The sequence below is a fragment of the Amblyomma americanum genome, chromosome 5 (assembly GCF_052857255.1).
Source record: "Amblyomma americanum isolate KBUSLIRL-KWMA chromosome 5, ASM5285725v1, whole genome shotgun sequence".
Taxonomy (NCBI): domain Eukaryota; kingdom Metazoa; phylum Arthropoda; class Arachnida; order Ixodida; family Ixodidae; genus Amblyomma; species Amblyomma americanum.
The window spans coordinates 52,033,248-52,051,589 of record NC_135501.1 but is presented as its reverse complement, the minus strand read 5'-3'; the positions used below and the strand labels follow the sequence as shown (position 1 = coordinate 52,051,589).

Genomic DNA, 18,342 nt, shown 5'->3' with positions numbered 1-18,342 from the left:
ACTGAAAAAGAATGCCTGGCAATTCTGTGGACAGTGACCAAATTTCGCCCGTATTTATACTGCCGCCCTTTTAGAGCCGTCAGTGATCACCATTCGCTTTGTTGGCTTGCGAACCTCAAAGATCCCTCGGGACGGCTTGCACGCTGTAGCCTTCGCCTTCAAGAGTTCGATGTCACCATCGTTTATAAGTCTGGTAAGAAGCACAGTGATGGCGACTGTTTGTCTCGTGCTCCTATCGAGGATAACCGGGCTGATTCCGGCGACGATTCTACTTTTCTCGGCGCCATCTCCACGTCCGTCCTCACTCAACACCAAAGGGACGACCGTGAACTACGGCCTCTCATTGAGTATCTATAAGGAAGCGCTGCGTCGCCCCCGCGAATCTTTTCACGTGAACTGTCATCATTCTGTTTGCGCGATGGCGTTCTGTATAAGAAAAACTACAACCCGACGGAAGCTGCCTATCTGCTTGTCGTACCTGCGGCCTTGCGCGACGAAGTCCTGCAGGCGAGCCATGATGACCCATCCTCTGGTCACCTGGGTTTTTCCCGCACTTTGGCGCGGATACGCCAAAAGTACTACTGGCCCAGGGTTGCTGCAATTGTCCAGCGTTACGTCAGAACTTGCCGCGAGTGCCAACGTCGCAAGACGCCGCCGACTAAGCCAGAGGGACTACTGCAGCCTATTGATCCGCCACAAGTCCCCTTCCACCAAGTCGGCATGGATTTACTCGGCCCATTTCCGGAGTCCTCGCTGGGTATCCGCTACATTGTGGTCGCCACCGACTACCTCAGCCGGTACTGTGAAACTAATGCTCTCCCTCGTTGTACCGCTGACGAAATTGCGAACTTTTTCGTTCAAAATATTGTGCTTCGTCACGGTGCACCCATCATCGTTGTAACTGACAGGGGAACGGCGTTCACCTTGGCCCTTACGCAGGAAGTTATGCGCCTGAGCGGCACAAGTCACCGAAAAACAACAGCTTACCACCCTCAAACGAACGGACTCACCGAGCGGCTCAACAAGACGATCGCCGACATAATTTCCATGTATGTTGACGCAAACCACCGCAACTGGGATGCCATACTCTCTTACATCACATTTGCCTACAACACTGCTCTACAAGAAACGACACGATTCACTCCATTTCGTTTAGTGCATGGTCGCGAAGCCACAACCATGCTGGACGCCATGTTGCTTCCGACTAGTAGTACCTTATCTGTTATGGGTGCTGCCCAATTCGTCACACCGAGGCCGCCCGCCAACTCGCCCGACAGCACATCCGACACCAGCAAGCCCACGACACTCGCCGCTATAACCTCCGCCAATGAGATGTTAGTTACCAGCCCGGCGAACAAGTCTGGGTTTGGAGCCCAATCCGCATGCGTGGGCGTTCCGAAAAACTACTGCGCCGATATTTTGGCGCCTACGAGGTACTCCGCCAAGTCACTGAGGTGAACTATGAAGTTCTCCCCCTGGGAACAGTTCGCTCCTCTAGACGACCGACCCCCGAAGTCATCCATGTCGCACGGATAAAGCCTTACCACGCACGCTAGCGCTTCAGGCGTGTCTACACCAGCCGCCGGAACATTCGCCGTTCCTTGCCTTCCTGCTTCTCATTGTTGCGGCACCGAGTCGTTGCCCTTCAGAGAGGGGGAGTAATGCCACAGTACCAAGCAATCCAGTGGCGCCATACCGCGGCCGAACTGTTTTATATGGGACTTGCCATGCCTTGCGCTCTCGACGGGCTAGGGGATTCTTCTTCCTCGCTCGAGCTCCCTGCTGTCTTGCTCTCCCAGCACGTCTAATTAAACCTAGTTTCAGTGCTTCGCCCGTTTGTCGTAGACAATATTAGATGAGACTCACTGCTCCAATCGGATTGTCAGTCAAATTAAGAGCGTTTCGGTATTCCCCTTCCACTGCCGTTGCATTCTGCCACACAATGTCGACGATGGGCACGCCACGACGAATCCTCGTAGTGTCGGCGTTTCCGCCTGCAAGAATGAAATAAAGGTGTAGCAGCATGGAGCGGGAAAATGAATACCAGCCATCGCTCAGCGATTCGCCATTGCGGCACCGCATCTTGTATAATCCGATTCCGCATGTTCATTGCGAAGCAACACGGTTGTGCGAATGTGACAGCTAGCACTTTGCGTGACTTCCGTGAATTCATCATCACTTTAAAAGCTCAGAGTGCGAAAAAGAACGCTGGCCACAGAGCAATCACATAAAATAGAGGAGACATATATACAGCAAATATATATTAAAATAAAGTATCTGGCACAACATCACGTTCCAAAAATGGCAAATTAAAAAGGACGCAGTGCACAAAAGAAGAATCAGCTCTTGTCTGTGCTTCCTCTAGCGTGTCCAGCATGCTTCCTCAATTTGCTGTCTTGTCAGTTTTTTGTTGCTTTTACAGTACCCGCATGGAACACGAGGCAGTGCGTAGCAGAGATAGCGCAAAATAAACCTCCTCGTCCACGAGCAGTCTTCCTTGGGAGAACAGAGAACTAAATGCAAGATGCTCTAGAAGTCCACTTATTATAAACAGTATGAGAAGTAGTGAAGTACCCAAGACCGTACTTTCAATCTGTCTGCAGCGCCGACAAAAAAAAAACAGCAGAAACCAACGATTTGATTTCTATCTCATGTCAATGCATTTCAAAGGGAAGAAATCTGATCCGAACTGAAACGACGTTCTAAGTCGATAGCCAAATGGACTGTGTACAGGACTAATTCAGTTTCCAACTGGACCCGATGGTACTCAGGCGTATTGCAATTGGTCTCAGCGGGAATTATTGCTTCAATAGAAGAGTTTAACTTTGAAGCGCTTGCTGATAGGTGGGTTGATGAAATGTCGAGCCTCGCTAGACAGGTTTAAGAGGTAGGCAGACTTGCCTCCGCTGTGGCTCAGTGGTTATGGCTCTCGGCTGATGACCCGAAAGACGCGGGTTCGATCCCGGACGCGGCGTTCGAATTTCGATGGAGGCGAAATTCTAGAGGCCCATGTATTGTGCGATGTCAGTGGACGTTAAGGAACCCCAGGTGGCAGAAATTTCCGGAGCCACTCACTACGGCGTCCCTGATAGCCTGAGTCGCTTTGGGACGTTAAACTCCCATAAACATAGAAATAATTTAAAAATCAGAGTCGTGAGTGAAGACACGCATGAAACTGAGGTGATAATAACGATGAAAGTGTCTAGAGAAGTGTGTAATGACATCCTTCATAAAATTCATAGGCTCCGTAAGAAAACGCCTGGAAGAAATTGCCCGATTATTTTGAGGGCAGCGTATTTTAAAGAAACACTAAGAGTTCTAAGCACTTTTCAAAACCTTAAATTTACAGTGATGAGCCCTGGTGAGGATTACTCCAAGCGAGCAATGGAGATTATGAAGAAATTAGGAATTCATGTGCAGAAGACATAAAAGAAAGCCGTTGAGTCTAACTTTTTTTGATAAGCAATAAATGAATAATGTGTTTTATCGCTGGAACGTGGATGAACACATGACGTGCCTAATTACCAGCGCCACTGAAATCGGCAGCTGAGACAAATTAGAAAAATTATTTTAAGGCAATTAAAATCGTACGAGCATAATAAACAAAGCCGATGCACTGGAAGTTATGGTGATGGAGCCCTAACCTGGCGTTACTGTCTAACGGAGAAGTGGATACAAAACAAGAAGATAATGAAGTTGTGGCAGTTGGTTATAAAGAATTCAGCTAGAACCGCAGAGAAGAGGTGGTGGTGTAGCCATACAGGTAAAGCAAATCATTCCACGTGCTGTTCTTCAACTATCGACGAATTTGAAGCGGTATGTATCAAAACGAACCTTACCGGTCGAACAGTTTGCATTGTAGAGGTGTACAGAATCCTACTTCTTCACCGGGCGTGATTGCCAGCTTAAGGGGCTTTTTGGAAAACAATATTCGTGAGTTTCAATATAAGTTGCTTGGGGTATGTTCAATTCAGTGGGTATAATTGCAGCACATACCCACACTGGGAGGCGGATGGGGTTAGCTTTGAAGAGCGTTTTGGACCTGGCGTTCTGTTATAACTTAGTCCAAACAGTAGCCGAATACACAAGGCTGTGTGATAAAACTTCTATTTTTTTCACAAATTTCTAGTGCCACCTGGTATGATAAGGCTATTGAATGACAGTCATGTTAGAGACGAAGTATGAGATCAAGACACTCCAATATTTGTGAAAGTTTCTGTGATGAATTCAAGTACTCCTAACAATCATAAAGTCGGAACCCATTGCTTGCATAGACCAATTCATTCTTAAAAAGAATAAGAGGTCTAGGAAAGGAATTCCATGATTTGGCTTGTTTGCTTTATGAGGTCGTACGTCCCGAAGCCACTCAGGCTTATGAGGGAGACGGCAGTGGAGGGCTCCGAAAAATCGTGGTCATCTGGCGCTTTTTAACGTATGCTGGCATCGTACAGTACCGCGAAATAGTTCATGCAAAATTTAAAATTAAAAGAAAACAGAAATAACATTCTGAAAAAGCAGTATAGATGACAAAATGAGTATAGCAGCATCAGGCACGATTTGAAGAGCCTAATTGTAAAAGGCCGCTTTTGCAATGTAACGTAAGTAAAGTACCTTTTCGAAGCACCCGCTAAATGTTGGTTGTATGCAAATGCATCAAGAAAGCAGCGCTCTTCTAATGCTGAAATTATTACTGAAGAAAGAACCGAAAATTTTATTCTTTTCTCCTTCGCCACTTTATTTAAGAATTGTGGTACAAAGCCAAGCCTTTCCGACTGTTCTGCATGCCGTGATTTCGAGTATTACGGTAAACGAGGACGGTGTCCGCCAACTTTTGCTGATTATTAACACAAAAAAGCCCCGGAGGAGACGGTGTTTCTAATAAATTCGTCAAATATGCTGAATGGAAGTCCAAGTTTCTAACGAAACTATTTAATTCGTCTGTTTCGAATGGTTCTTTCCCTACTGCATGAAAATTAGCCAGATTATTACCCGTCATCTATCTGGTAGCACTTCAGGTGTTACCAATTACAGGCCAAGTTATCTCCAGAGTACTTCGTTTATACTTATAGAACACGTATGCCCAAACACTTGTCTAAGAACTTTGAAAGGTATAACTTGCTATTACCGTTTAAACACTTTTCGCAAAGGTCCACTTACAATCAAAATGTGAGCAAATTGAGCATGTGACGCTTAAGAAACAAGTTCCGCAGGCAGAAAGTCCTTAATTATCTTCATTTTTCTAAATATTTGACAAAACTTCGGGCCCGAAATTTTCGCTGGAAATCTAATAGTATTTAAGAAACCCAGCCTCGCGAAGTGGTCCATCTGGTACGCCTACAGTGCATTCAGCAGTATGCGCAGACGTACAGCTTGCAACCGGTGTTATCTGGTGTACCTCAGGGGAGTGTGCAAGGACATCTTGTATTTATTATTTTGAATAATATCCTTCCAAGCCTCTGTTCTTTCCAGCAAGATTATTCGCCGACAGCTGTGTTGTGTATAGTGAGAGTGAATCTCTTAGCGATCAATAAACTTTAATGCAGCCTAGAAAACAATAAATGGTTCGATGGTTGGCAGAATGATAATGAGTCTCCTAAATTTAGTGTGCATGTCTACTGCTCGAAAGAAGAAATTCCTGCAAGTTCAGTGCAGTTTACATGGCAATGATCTCGGAAAGGTAAAGAAGCGCAGATATCGGGGTTAATACTTAAATCGACTTGAAATGCAACAGGCACGCAGAGGAAATATATATTTGTCCTGGTATTAGAAATTCTAGTTATAGAACACAGCTTAAACATTTTATGAAGTACGCATAAATTGTCTGGGATCCTTACAATGAGAAACCGGAAATGGAATGGGTTCAAAAGTTTGCTTCTTGGTGCACCTTCCGCAAATACGGTCGTTTCCATTCCGCTTCAGAATAATGTCCGCTTGCAAGCCTCCCAAATTTACAATTAAGAACCAAGTACGCCGTGTTTAAATTTGATTTTCCTCATTTGAGTAATAAAGAAAAATTAAAAAGGATCAACTATTTAGAGACTCCTAAATGAACCCTAGATACACCGTCAAGCATGTATATTCTGCCTCCAGTAACCTGTAACGGTGTATTTAAGTATAGCATAAGCCTCTAGAGCGATGAAGGAGTGGATCATGCATCCCGATTATGCAGTGCAGTCTACTTCCCTTATTCTTTTAATAATTTACACTTATCTAATCTGGAACCGCTGTGTTCTAATTGGCGCTTTACGCTTTTAAATAGCGTCTTTTTATAGTCTCTTCGCATGTCTTCAAATGGGCTTGAGATCGAATTTTCTGGTACTGAAAACTATAATATGCACTGCATAAATGTCTTTTTTTCCGGTGTAATCGATTGTTAATTTATATGCATGCCGCTTGTCGTCATTAGCTTTTTTGGTATATCTTGTTTTCTGTTTTGTTTCCACTGTTATAATGGCCTCTTAAAAGGGCTGATATTATCATCGAAAAAGTAGAAAGAAATGGACTTTAATCTGGACATAGCAGTAGTGCAATTGGTGGGTCATATTTCAAGTAAGTCTATGTTGGTTCGGCCGTTGCAAGTGGAGAGCCCAATTGGCGTTTCAGTTCAGCACTGCTTCCAACTCGACCCCCTTTCGCACTGCTCTGTCAAATGGTGCCTACCAACTGCACCCGATTGCTCTATCTAACTGACTCGAATGTATCATGCGAATTTTATAAGATTACACAACTTTCTAAAAGATCGCTGCACGGTAACCACAACAGGGATACAACCTGTAATGTGTGCACGCACTGCAGCTCTCATTGAAGTTGATGAATATTGCTGTACGCGCTGGAAGAGGTCTCCCGCGTGGGACGTTACTACTATTCCTCTCGAATAAGCTGGTTAATACCTACCAGATTTCCGTATTTGAAGTTATTTGAAGTTAGTTGAAGGTGCTAACTTTTGTTCAATCGTTGCGCTATCTCTGTCCTTTAAATTATCAGCAGCAACTGCGCTCCATGTGCAAGCATCACTGGCCTGAACATGAAGTTAATTGGTTATGGGTGCTTAACGTCCCAAAACAACTGAGGCTATGAGGGACGCCGTAGTGAACGGCTCCGGGCCTGTAGAATTTCGCCTCCATCGAAATTCAGCCGCCACTGCCGGAATCGAACCCGCGTCTTTCGGGTCAGCAGCCGAGCGCCATAACCACTGAGCCACCACGGCGGGTGGCCCCAACATGAGTCTCATTAATGAGGTGTATGGGCGGGAGCAAGACCGTATTCCGAGGACACTTATTAGGCGTATGTTAGTAGCTCCTGAATTGTAGTGTTTCTTGTATGTGGTGCGTTCTTATTTTTTAGCTCTTACGCAAAAGCATATAATTTTTAAACATCAGTTCTGAGCTCTTGTAAAGGTTGGCACGACGCAGAACATCTCATATGCAGTCCTAGAAGGTCACCTGTGCCATTTGTACCGTAATCATTTAGAAAAATATTGCCAAATATTTCTAGTGTCAGGTGTTTTGCAAACTGGCAGGAGCATTTTGTGGATGTCTAATGGGAAAATGCTTGCCGTACGCCTAATAGGTCCTATTTATTTGGGTCAGTGAAACTGATACTGCTCAACACACAATTCAAATTAATTATGAGATTTAAGTTCTTGCAGTTAGAAATATCGAATATTTCTCTTCACTAGTGTGCCATTGGTTAAAGGAAACAGTGAATTTTATGAATGATACTACGTAGCTGCTGTCTTTGTTTCCCACTTTTCCCATAAATTATGTACAACGCAGTTCCGCCTCTAATTTTAAACATGTGCAAAACATAAACGCCCTTCAACAGTGCACCGAGTGGCCCACTTGAAGTGCCACCTGAATTATGCAACTAATTCTGTTCGAGTGGAGCTCGTCTGGTTCACGAATGGTTTATTCACGTAGTCATGCTCATAAAATGTACTCACGTTGATCAAACAAGTGCCGCATTAGGCCTTTGAGTGCATCTCCGAGAGACATCATTACAAACGTTTCTCTGCGAGCAATACCAGCACAATTACTGTAATATTTTTGAACACAGAGGAATTTCTTTGTATAACTCAAACGATGAACCCATGGCAATGGCTTGATATACGCTACGATATGGAAACCTTCACATTGCCAATCAAATCTTTTGTGTACATATTTTCGGACAAAAAGTTTTTTGTAAAATTCAGTGGTTTTGACAGCTGAATGCAAGAACTGATGCTGTATGACATCGCATGCCAGTGTAGGAGAAAGAATCGAGATCGGCACGATTCGTGCATGCATCATAAAAACATTGAGGCATTGCAAGGACAATTATTTTTTGTTTGAACACTTTAGCCCTTTAAAACCTTAGAGCACTCAAATATCATTCCAGTTAACATCCACAGAAAAGCTACGAAACCTACAAACGATGTCTAGGTTCCCGAGACCATTGTTAGAATATTCCTCTCGCATCAAAGATATGGGGCTTTTAAAGTTACGTATTTATCACGTATTGCCTCAAGGCACTACTATAAGTTCGCTATGCCAGAAAACTCACTTGAAAGACGGGTACTTGAGGATACTGGCGGCGTAAACCAAAGGCACAACTGTAACATGCATCAACGTGAAGGTTCATTGCCAACATGAACGGTCATTGCTGCAGTTCAGAATGTGTTCGTGTACTAATCCAAAGAAATTCAATATACTCACAAATGTGATCGTCAAAATAGTGTATGTTGAACACAAAGCTGCTTGCTGTCGACTTGCTTTGGAAAAAGAATCAAGATAAACACAAATATCAGAAATGAAACCACAAGACACACATAATTACGCACAAATCTTGTACGGCAGACACACGCGCCTGCACACTGTAAGCGAACGAAACCATTCGAGAAAAGCAGCAAAATTGCAAATTATGAAAATTCGCATGGTGGTCAGGTTAGCCGTTCGCGAAGTGACAACACCTTTTTGCAACTGATTCAACACAATGACAGTGCAGAAAACAGTGCAGTCGCCCCTCAAACCCACCTCCGTCTTCTGCGAACGCGTACTGGAGACCGTGAGGGAGGGTGGAGGGTGTATTTAAAACTACAAAGTGACATCGTGATCGTGCCAATATAAACAACGCTAGAAGCCGGCTGACACTGCGTAGCGCGCAGTAGGACTGGTGGCCCCGGTTGGGTATGTTCTTTGCCTTCAACAATGAAGCGGACAGGGAGTCCAGGGACATTAAGGATTACATCATCTTTACTCTGAGATGCTTGGGGAGTCGGACAGAAGCAGGCTGTTTGGGCAGTGAAGCGTGCTAGCCACAATCCTGTCCTAGTAGTTAGTTTCTCAAATGAAAGTCGCCACAACTTTGTGCGTACAAGACCATCACAGCCAGTTACCACGTAGGCGACGATGACAATACCTAAAATGGCTTTCTTAATTTATTTACTTATTTATTTGAAATGCCGTCATTGTATAAATACAATATAGAGGGGAGGGGCAAAAAAATAAATCAAAGGCACAGAGTCATAACACCCTACATACAACGTGGCAGTAATGAATGGAAAGGTGTCACAATACCAAAAAGTTAGACTGGCAATAAAAGCGAAAAAGAAAAAAAAACAAGAAAAAATAAAAACTGAACGGGAACTACGACTAAGGGGAACAGCAAACAAAACGAAGCCGACGGCATTTAATAACAGCTTACCAGATCGGTTAGGGCAGATTTGAAGAAAACGGGGTGATTAACGTTTACTGGCGATTGTTTAAAAGGGAACAGCGCAAACACAGGACGAGGAGAGGAACGTAGAACACAGGCGCTGCTGTGTTGTACATTTCCTCTCTTCGTCCTGTGTTTGCGCTGTTACCTTTTAAGCGATGTTAAACCGACTAGCCCGCAACAACACCCTCGTTTACTAACGTTGCAGGCAATTTGTTTCAGTGAGTTGAAGTTTTGGGGACAAATGAATTGGAGAAGGACACAGTTTTGAGTTGCGGTATGTAAAATTTGTGATGCTGGTCATGTCGAGCAGAAAAAAATGGTGCTACCTGAATTCAAAGTGACGCGTTATGATAACAGGTTTTGTGAAAAAGACTGATGCGTGATACTTTCCTGCGGGTAGCGAGTGCGTGGATGTTTACAGCGGCCACCACTTCAGTGACACGGGGGGTACGGTCACAATCAGCTAATATAAAACCGACTGATTGATTCTGTATTGCTCTAAGTGGCTTAAATAAAGATGTGTGATGTGGATCTCATATTGACGAGGCATATGCTAACTGTGGTCGAAAAAAAGGTTGTGTATAGCTGCAATTTTATTGTGGATGGTGCAAGATAAAATTTAATTTTCAGATAACAGAGCCCTATTCGCTGTTATGAATTCTACGTGTGATTTCCTGGAGACTGCGTTAGTTATGTGGACAACAAGGTAGCGAGATGATGCGAAGGATTCTAAACGCAGGTTGTTCAGTATGTATATGGAACACACTGTGTGAGAACGGGAAAAGCGTATCGATTAACATTTTTTATCGCCATGCTTGATTTGCCATGTACGGCATCACAATCACGTCATTCGGGTCGAATTGAAGGAAATGAACATTGTCGTTATCGTTAGTTATTTCTTGGAATATAACACAGTTATCAGCAAACAAGCATATCTGTGAAGAAACTACATAAGGTAAATCGTTGATATAAATGAGGAGCAAAAGAGGGCCAAGTACCGATCCTTGTGGTACCCCCGATATGACAGATACTAGTGGAGAGTCAGTGTCATTAGCAGTAACATATTGTACACAGTTAGTAAGCAAGGCCTGGATAGAGTAAAACACTTTTCGGTTATTGTTTAAAGAGCAGAGTTTATGGAGAAGAGAGCGGTTAATTTTGTCAAATGCTTTTGAGAAATCAAGAAAAATGCAATCAGTTAGAAAACCTGAATCCAAAAGCATTTTCACGTTGTGAGTAAATGAAAAAGTTTTTTTTTGCATCAGAATGATTTGCGAAAGCAAAGTCGAAATGAGGAAAAAAAAAGTTGATATCTTCGATAAAGTTAACAGGGTGAGTGAATACGGTATGTTCCATTATTTTGCACGGGACTGACGTGATATGAATCTGTAATTGAACTCATGTATTTCACCAGATATAAAAATAGAAATTACCTTTCCGGCCATCCAATCGTCGGGTCGTCATCATCATCATCCTGACTACACCCACTCCAGGGCAAAGGCTTCTCCCATGCCTCTCCAATTAACCCTGTCCTTTGCCAGCTGCGCCCAACCTATGCCTGCAAACTTCTTAATATCATCCGCCCATGTAACCTTCTGCCGCCCCCTGATACGCTTGCCTTCTCTTGCAATCTAGTCCGTTACCCTTAAGGACCAGCGGTTATCTTGCCTTCGCATTACACGCCCTGCCCAAGCCCATTTCTTCCTCTTCGTTTCGGCTACGATGTCAATATTCCGCGTTTGTTCCCTCACCCACTCTGCCCGCTTCCGGTCTCTTAACGTTAAACCTATCATTTTTTTCCATGGCTCGCTGCGTTGTCCTTAGCTTAAGCTGTACCCTTTTCGCCAGCCTCCACGTTTCTGCCCCGTAGGTAAGTGCCGGTAAGATACAGCTGTTGTACACTTTTCTCTGGAGGGATATCGGTTGGGTAATGATGCAGAATTTAAAGGCTGGAAGAAAATGCTTTGAAGAATGATAGAGCAGTACTCACTAGTATGTTTAAAAGCTTTGTATTAGTTATATCTACTGCGCAGGAAGAATTCGGCTTTAGTTTTGTGATTTTAGATTTCATGCAGCAAAATCGAATACAATGGCATTCATTTCATAGTAATGTGGATGTGGATTTGCAACACGCAGCTCACTTGATGAAGGCAATGAAAACGATTGAATGAAAGCGGTATTAACTAGAGAAGCCCATTGCTGGCTGGGCACCATATCACCTGATGTTGACTTTAGTGATATTGTTTCTTTTTCTTGTTTCTTCACTGTGTACGAAAAAGGTGTTAGGGCCAGTTTTTAACATGCTTAAAAGGGTAGTGTTAAGAAACAAAGCGTAGCAGTATGAAGAGTTGATGAGTAGGAGAGGAAGGTGTCTTGTATGCTAACGGACCTCTACGTTTGAAAGCGCGTTTGGCAGCTCGAAAGAGTCGTTTTTTTGTTACATAATCTACTGAGTTGTCTGATATACCGCGTGGCATTGTGGTTGTGAAAACAACGGCTAGTTTGAATGTATTTATTACTTAAGTATTGAATTTCGCTTTTAAATAAGTTCTCCTTGTCATGCACTGATCGTTCATAAAAAAATTTGGGATGTAAGTATGAACCAATGATGCCATTTATATATTGATTTACGCGAAGTTGCCTTTGCTATAATTTCTTATGGTTTTAAAGCGGTTACGTAAAAACATGGAATTGTTAGGATATATTGTAAATCATCGCGATCAATCAGCCCAGGCAAATGCTGGAACTTGAGGTTGGGTGAAGTTCTGCAAAAGCTTGATAGGGTGCAAAAGCAGGAACTGTAGATGCTTAGATCTTATCACCAGGACACGTACTCGTTATCAGTCGACACTTGCGTGAAGCGGGCGTTCCACGCTGCCGACGTGTGTTTCTTCACCGCATCCACAAAATAGTAGAGGACAACATCATCCGCCGACATGTTAATGGAGGTTTTTATTGGCACCTGTAAGCAAAGAAACTAGAACGTAAATTGGTGGCAGACGAAGACGGTGCTTACTCGGCTCTTCCTTAAAGTTCAAACATTTATATACGCACAAGTGTCCGAAAGAAGCAGGGTGACGTTCTTTTAATCTCCTCGGCAGGGAAGTGACAAAGCTAAATGGACAGAAATGACAATTCAGAGTAACCCCGGTTTATATATTGAAACCCGAATCAACATGACCACCCTCGCAATTTCAGCATGAACAAACCGGTGTCGTTTTCGCGCACTGGGAACGGACACGTAGTTTCTGCAGTTCGTGCTCTTCGAACCGAATTAAACGGGCAAGAAAAAGAAGGTAGCAGGGTAAGTGAGAGCGTTCAAGCTGCATAAGAGTACCATCTCTACATCGTTCGCCGTTTGCAACGCTGGTCCGGTATAAATTCGGAGGCGCCACTGACCTATAGAAGCACTACTGTGTTGTACAGGCGCCACATTTCCAGAGCACGTGCAACATATATTATGCCTCTACGGGCACATTCTGCTCATAGCTTTATTAAGGCTGCGAGCTGGGAGAGTTGGTACTGATTCATAATTGAACAGCGCAATAAAACAACGGGACACAACGAAGAACGGAACACAACACAGCGCTTGAGGTGTCCATTCTTCGTTGTGTTCCGTTGTTTTATTGCGCTGTGCAAATATGAGTCCTAGTTTTATGACGTTATATTAGCCTGTGACTGCCCAGAGAAGCGATGTTCTAGGGCATTGTGGAATTATTCACCAGTTTATGGAACTCTGGTGGAGTCTTCCCCAAGTATTCTGACCTTGAAATTTATTAGCCAGATATCCTTTGGATGACAGTTCTCAATTTGTATTTCCGCCGGACACATGTGCTGCTCGCAGCGCAAACGTTGAGTTGCGAAAAACTTGTTACGCTATGAAAAGTAATGCTCCTTCAGTAATGCTATACATCCGTTTAAAAGATACATGCGCTCTCTTTGTCCATCGACATATAGCTAATGATGGCTGCCATTTCTGTTCCTGCCTATATCTCTTAAACCATCACCAACTGCTGACTTTTTGCGTTTGTGTCATATATGCTGCAGTGACATCAGAAAACAAGGCAGAAATGGCGTCCAGTAAGTGGTCATAGCAGTTCACACTGCCTCCGCCAAGCGCACGAAGTCTACAGGGGGCGTAATTCGCAATAGGTAGCGCATGTATTCAACATCAAGCATGCGAATCGCAAACTGTCACACACCAAATCACGTGACGAGTTCATTGAGGTCCACTAAAATTGACTGGTTGCTCGTCACAGCACGGGTGGCGAACCGTCAGCGGTAAACTGTCGTGTCACCAGAAGGGCGGTGCCAGTTGACATAAAAGAAAAACAGAAGAAGCAGAGGCGATGGCGATGGCGATAAATTTCGGGAAAGCTCTAAGCCAATAGCAATGGGTTGGGTTTTATGCTTAAGGAATGTTTTTCAGCAAACTCTGTTAAGCGACGAATGAGACATCTCGTGGGAAATCAGCCAATGAATGATTCTTTCAATAACTTATTTTTCCTCTACACATAGGCTAACTGCAGTCGCCGTTCGAGCGGCGTCATCGGCGCTGTTTTGTCCTCATGCAGCCCTTTTTGCCAATTTTTTTCTTTATCTCTACTGGCTATATCAGACTATAGAGAACGCAGCCACATTCGCTCGTCTCTGCTAAAAACTATCGTAATCAATAAATTTTAATGTGCACAGTAGTACCGGTTTGGAGCCAGACTGTGTTTCATTTTCTCGCCTACATGCAATGCAAAAGGAGGAAGAAGGCTAAACAATAAGACAGAATTTTTTTTTGCTACAGTAAAATTTTGTTTTTATGTATGAGCACTGAGTAAGCTCTCAAAACGAGATATTTTTTCTTAGTTAACGTACTTACCTCGCACTTCAGCTCGCTCACGTCTTTATCGTGCTTTTCTGGAATAGCGACACGAATATTCCTCTGGGCCTGAAAGAACACCGAAAATAAATTCTCTTTTAAAATGTTGCAAGGCAGAATAAGGCCACAGTCTAGAGGTAATTAGGTCTTTTGAGAAGCAAAGAGAAGCGCCTTCTCCACCTTTAGCGCCTTTAAGACGGAGTATGTTAAGCTAATGCGGTTAATTAGAAGAATGGATGAATGATGTCGAAAAGCGGTCCTTGGTTTGGAGGTGACAACAAACAAATTGGTTCATTTTTGAGGCGGTCGTAATGCAAGAAGAAATTTGAGCAATAGTTTTCGTAATCATCATCCGTACCCCGACTATCAGTAGCTTAAGCTCTCTCTGCATCGTCCGGGTTCTCGGGTTGCTGGCTGTGTCCAAGTTGTACGCATGCTGGGGCATTTGAATAAAATTAATTGAAGCCGAGGGTACAGTTATTTGGAGGGACATGAAAGAGCTCTTTCTCTCGCAGCAAATAGAGTCACGCTTATGATGATGATGATATTGAATTCAGGCTAGCACATCGACTTGCTGTATGGGATAGCGGTACGCTTTGGACGGTTTTGGTAGTCCACGCCTTTTTAAAGCACGAACTCGGGTGAAGCTCATGATGCCGGTAATCATTCTGACCCTACGACTAATTATTCAACGTCTTCATGCAGAAGAGTTGTAAACGTGCTTAATCCATTGCTACTACCTATGGTGCCTATTAATTCCGATTGTGTATCTGTTCGTATTTTCATAAAGAGCGCTTTCCTTTGTGCTACTACAGGTTAGAAGAGCATGTTGACGGAAAAATTGATGCTTTGCGGTACAGACCCAAAGATGGTGAAGACATCCACGCGCGCTGCTGCGCACTGTTTGCTGAGGCTTTGAGTAAAAAAGCATTATATACTGTGAAGGGCAAGCATGCGCGGAGGAGGGGCAGCTGGGGCACACAGATCACTGACCCACAATTTTGAAAAAAAAAGAAGTTAAAAATGCACTTTGCGCATAATACGTATGTAGAGAGTTACCATTCACGCAGCGATAACAGAAATGTTTATCTGAGAAGCCTCGAGAAGATTCATAGTCTTTTAAATCCCGCTCCTGCTCTGGAACTTCATATTGTCGAGTCTTATCTTACCCTAGATGCGCTGACGGATGAAGCAAAATGCAGCAGAGCCTTTGCGTTTTTGTTCTAGTTTTCTGAATTTTTGCCGTGACACCGTAGCTGTTCCTTAATACAGAGGCCAGTTTGACCTGCATATGAAGTCCCGCGTGAAAGAGTGATACTGCATATTTCTCCGCTGGCGCAGCTCGCGTATGGATTTTTTTAGAGGAAAAAGCTCTACTCCTACTATATTGAGCCTAAAGGTCAACTGGCTCTTAAATTTGACCTCTAACGGAAAGTGCGCCGCATGTGCAAAATCGCGCGTGGCAGGTGCCTCGATCTTGATCTTCACCTTCGTTGCCACAGCTGCGCGCTTGGCAGTTTCCTCTGCCACTGCGCCGGCCAGCGCTCCGGCCGCTCGCTCTTGCACTTGTGGCACGTGAAGCATCGTGTGATTTGCTCTCGCGGAAACAATTTGTTCTCGCTGAATTATTGAAACAATAATGATGAACCAAAGCTGAACCGTGTCTAACCATGCTTAACAGAGCTTTCGCTATGTATATCGTGGTTCGAACACATATTTTCTAGCGCTTAGTGAACACAAGGGACAAGAACACAAATACACAGGACGTACGCCGCTAGTCTTCAACTGTCGTTTAATCGAAAAAAAATTCAATATAAGACATCTCAAATGCTGATATTCAAACACGCGCAGTAGCAACGCCACGTTTCAAGAACAACAATTCTTTTTTTGATAGATAAACAGATGGGGTGCTGACACATTTTGAACCTTCTTTATCAATGCACATAGCTTCGAAAATTTCCCGTTCCGATTGCGTTTTTAGTGTTCCTAGAATGCTTGTTTCATGCAAGATTGCTGTGCAGGGTACAGGGTCAGGGTCGCCAGGGTACCGTTCGATGAGACAGCGTTTGCAGTGCACCGCGAGATTCCCCACCGCCGACATGGATTCTGTTGCCAAGCGGTGCTCTCTCAGCCTTTCATTAACGCATCTTCCTGATTGCCCGATATAAGCTTTGCCACAAGTGAGCGGGATTTTATAGACAACACCCATTTTGCATGGTACGAACTTCCTTTGGTGGTTCTTAGTGCATATTGGCTTCCTTGCCTCGCTGTTCACGAGTGGGCACAGGCGCACTAGTTTCTTTGGGGCAGTCAAAACAAGATCGACGCCACACTTTTTCGCCACCTTTTTTAGACGGTGCGACATGTCGTGAACATACGGCATAGCCACAAGCTGAGTCCGCCGCTGGGGATCGTCACGGTTAAGTTGCTTCCCAGTTCTCACTTCCTTCAGCAGCTTTTCCGCAACAGATGTCAGAGTTTCCTCTGGAAACCCGGCGTTCTCTAGGCGAAGCTTTTGCAGTCTCACACTTTCTGTGATGCAATGCTCGCACGACTTGTTGAGAGCAGCGCGGAAGGCATTCATGGTAATACCCCTTTTTACAAGTTTAGAGTGCGCCGATTGATAACTGAGAATTTCTTTTTTTGTTCTCGGCTGATACATCCAGCAAACACGTGCCTTTTCAAACCTAATGCATATATCAAGGAACTGCAGCCTCTCGTCGTTTGGCATTTCGGTTGTAAAGGCTAGACCCAGGCTACAGGAATTAAAAACATCAAGCACATTTTTCACCACATTGTTCGGTTTGTCAGACTGTGTTAGATTCATTACTACAAGGTAGTCATCAACATATCTAAAAATGCGTTTAACTTTGTCAGTGTTAATCCGCGCGACAATGCGTTGGTCAATGTATGCTAAAAAGACAGAACTAAGAACGGGGGCGATGCAGGACCCGATGCAAATGCCATCCTTCTGTACATATTCTGCACCTTCATGCTTTATGACAGTTGATGACAGGTAAAATGAAACAAGGTTTAAAAAGCTTTCAATTGACATGCCAGTAGAATTCTGAAATGACACAGGGTTTCCGCTTTCAATACAGTCGCGCAACGCAATGAAGATTTCCCCCTGCGGCATCGAGTAAAAAGCTCTTTTACATCTACTGAAAAGGCAAAATTAACGTGCCTAGAATCTTCGTGGTTCTTGAAATAGTCCACTACTTCATTGTCCACTACTACGCTGTCTCATCGAACGGTACCCTGGCGACCCTGACCCTGTACCCTGCACACCAATCTTGCATGAAACAAGCATTCTAGGAACACTAAAAACGCAATCGGAACGGGAAATTTTCGAAGCTATGTGCATTGATAACGAAGGTTCAAAATGTGTCAGCACCCCATCTGTTTATCTATCAAAAAAAGAATTGTTGTTCTTGAAACGTGGCGTTGCTACTGCGCGTGTTTGAATATCAGCATTTGAGATGTCTTATATTGAATGTTTTTTCGATTAAACGGCAGTTGAAGACTAGCGTACGTCCTGTGTATTTGTGTTCTTGTCCCTTGTGTTCACTAAGCGCTAGAAAATATGTGTTCAAACAATATCCAACTAGCCCAAGTTTCTGCCTTACTAAATATCGTGGTTCAGCCGAGTTGAGCCACGGCTACATTTTTGTAGCCCCAGCGCAAATACTTTGCTGCATTTGGCTTCCTGTGTCCGCTTTTATAAGGAAAGATTTCAGGATATCTGGGCACGAGGGCTACTGAAAACGAGAAGCTGC

At 43.9% G+C, this 18,342-nt stretch overlaps 1 protein-coding gene across 1 annotated transcript in view; it reads right to left on the bottom strand.

Annotated features, from left to right (window-relative positions):
* Window positions 1-1,851: 1,851 nt before the first annotated feature.
* The window catches only part of LOC144133874 (uncharacterized), a 105,416-nt gene continuing 88,925 nt past the window's right edge, over window positions 1,852-18,342 (bottom strand). The window contains exons 16-21 of the mRNA XM_077666942.1: window positions 14,567-14,635; window positions 12,531-12,658; window positions 8,694-8,749; window positions 8,542-8,590; window positions 7,943-8,010; window positions 1,852-1,994 (exon numbers count right to left, since the gene is read on the bottom strand). Coding sequence (XP_077523068.1) covers window positions 1,852-1,994; window positions 7,943-8,010; window positions 8,542-8,590; window positions 8,694-8,749; window positions 12,531-12,658; window positions 14,567-14,635 — 513 coding nt within the window. The remainder of the gene's footprint in view (window positions 1,995-7,942; window positions 8,011-8,541; window positions 8,591-8,693; window positions 8,750-12,530; window positions 12,659-14,566; window positions 14,636-18,342) is intronic.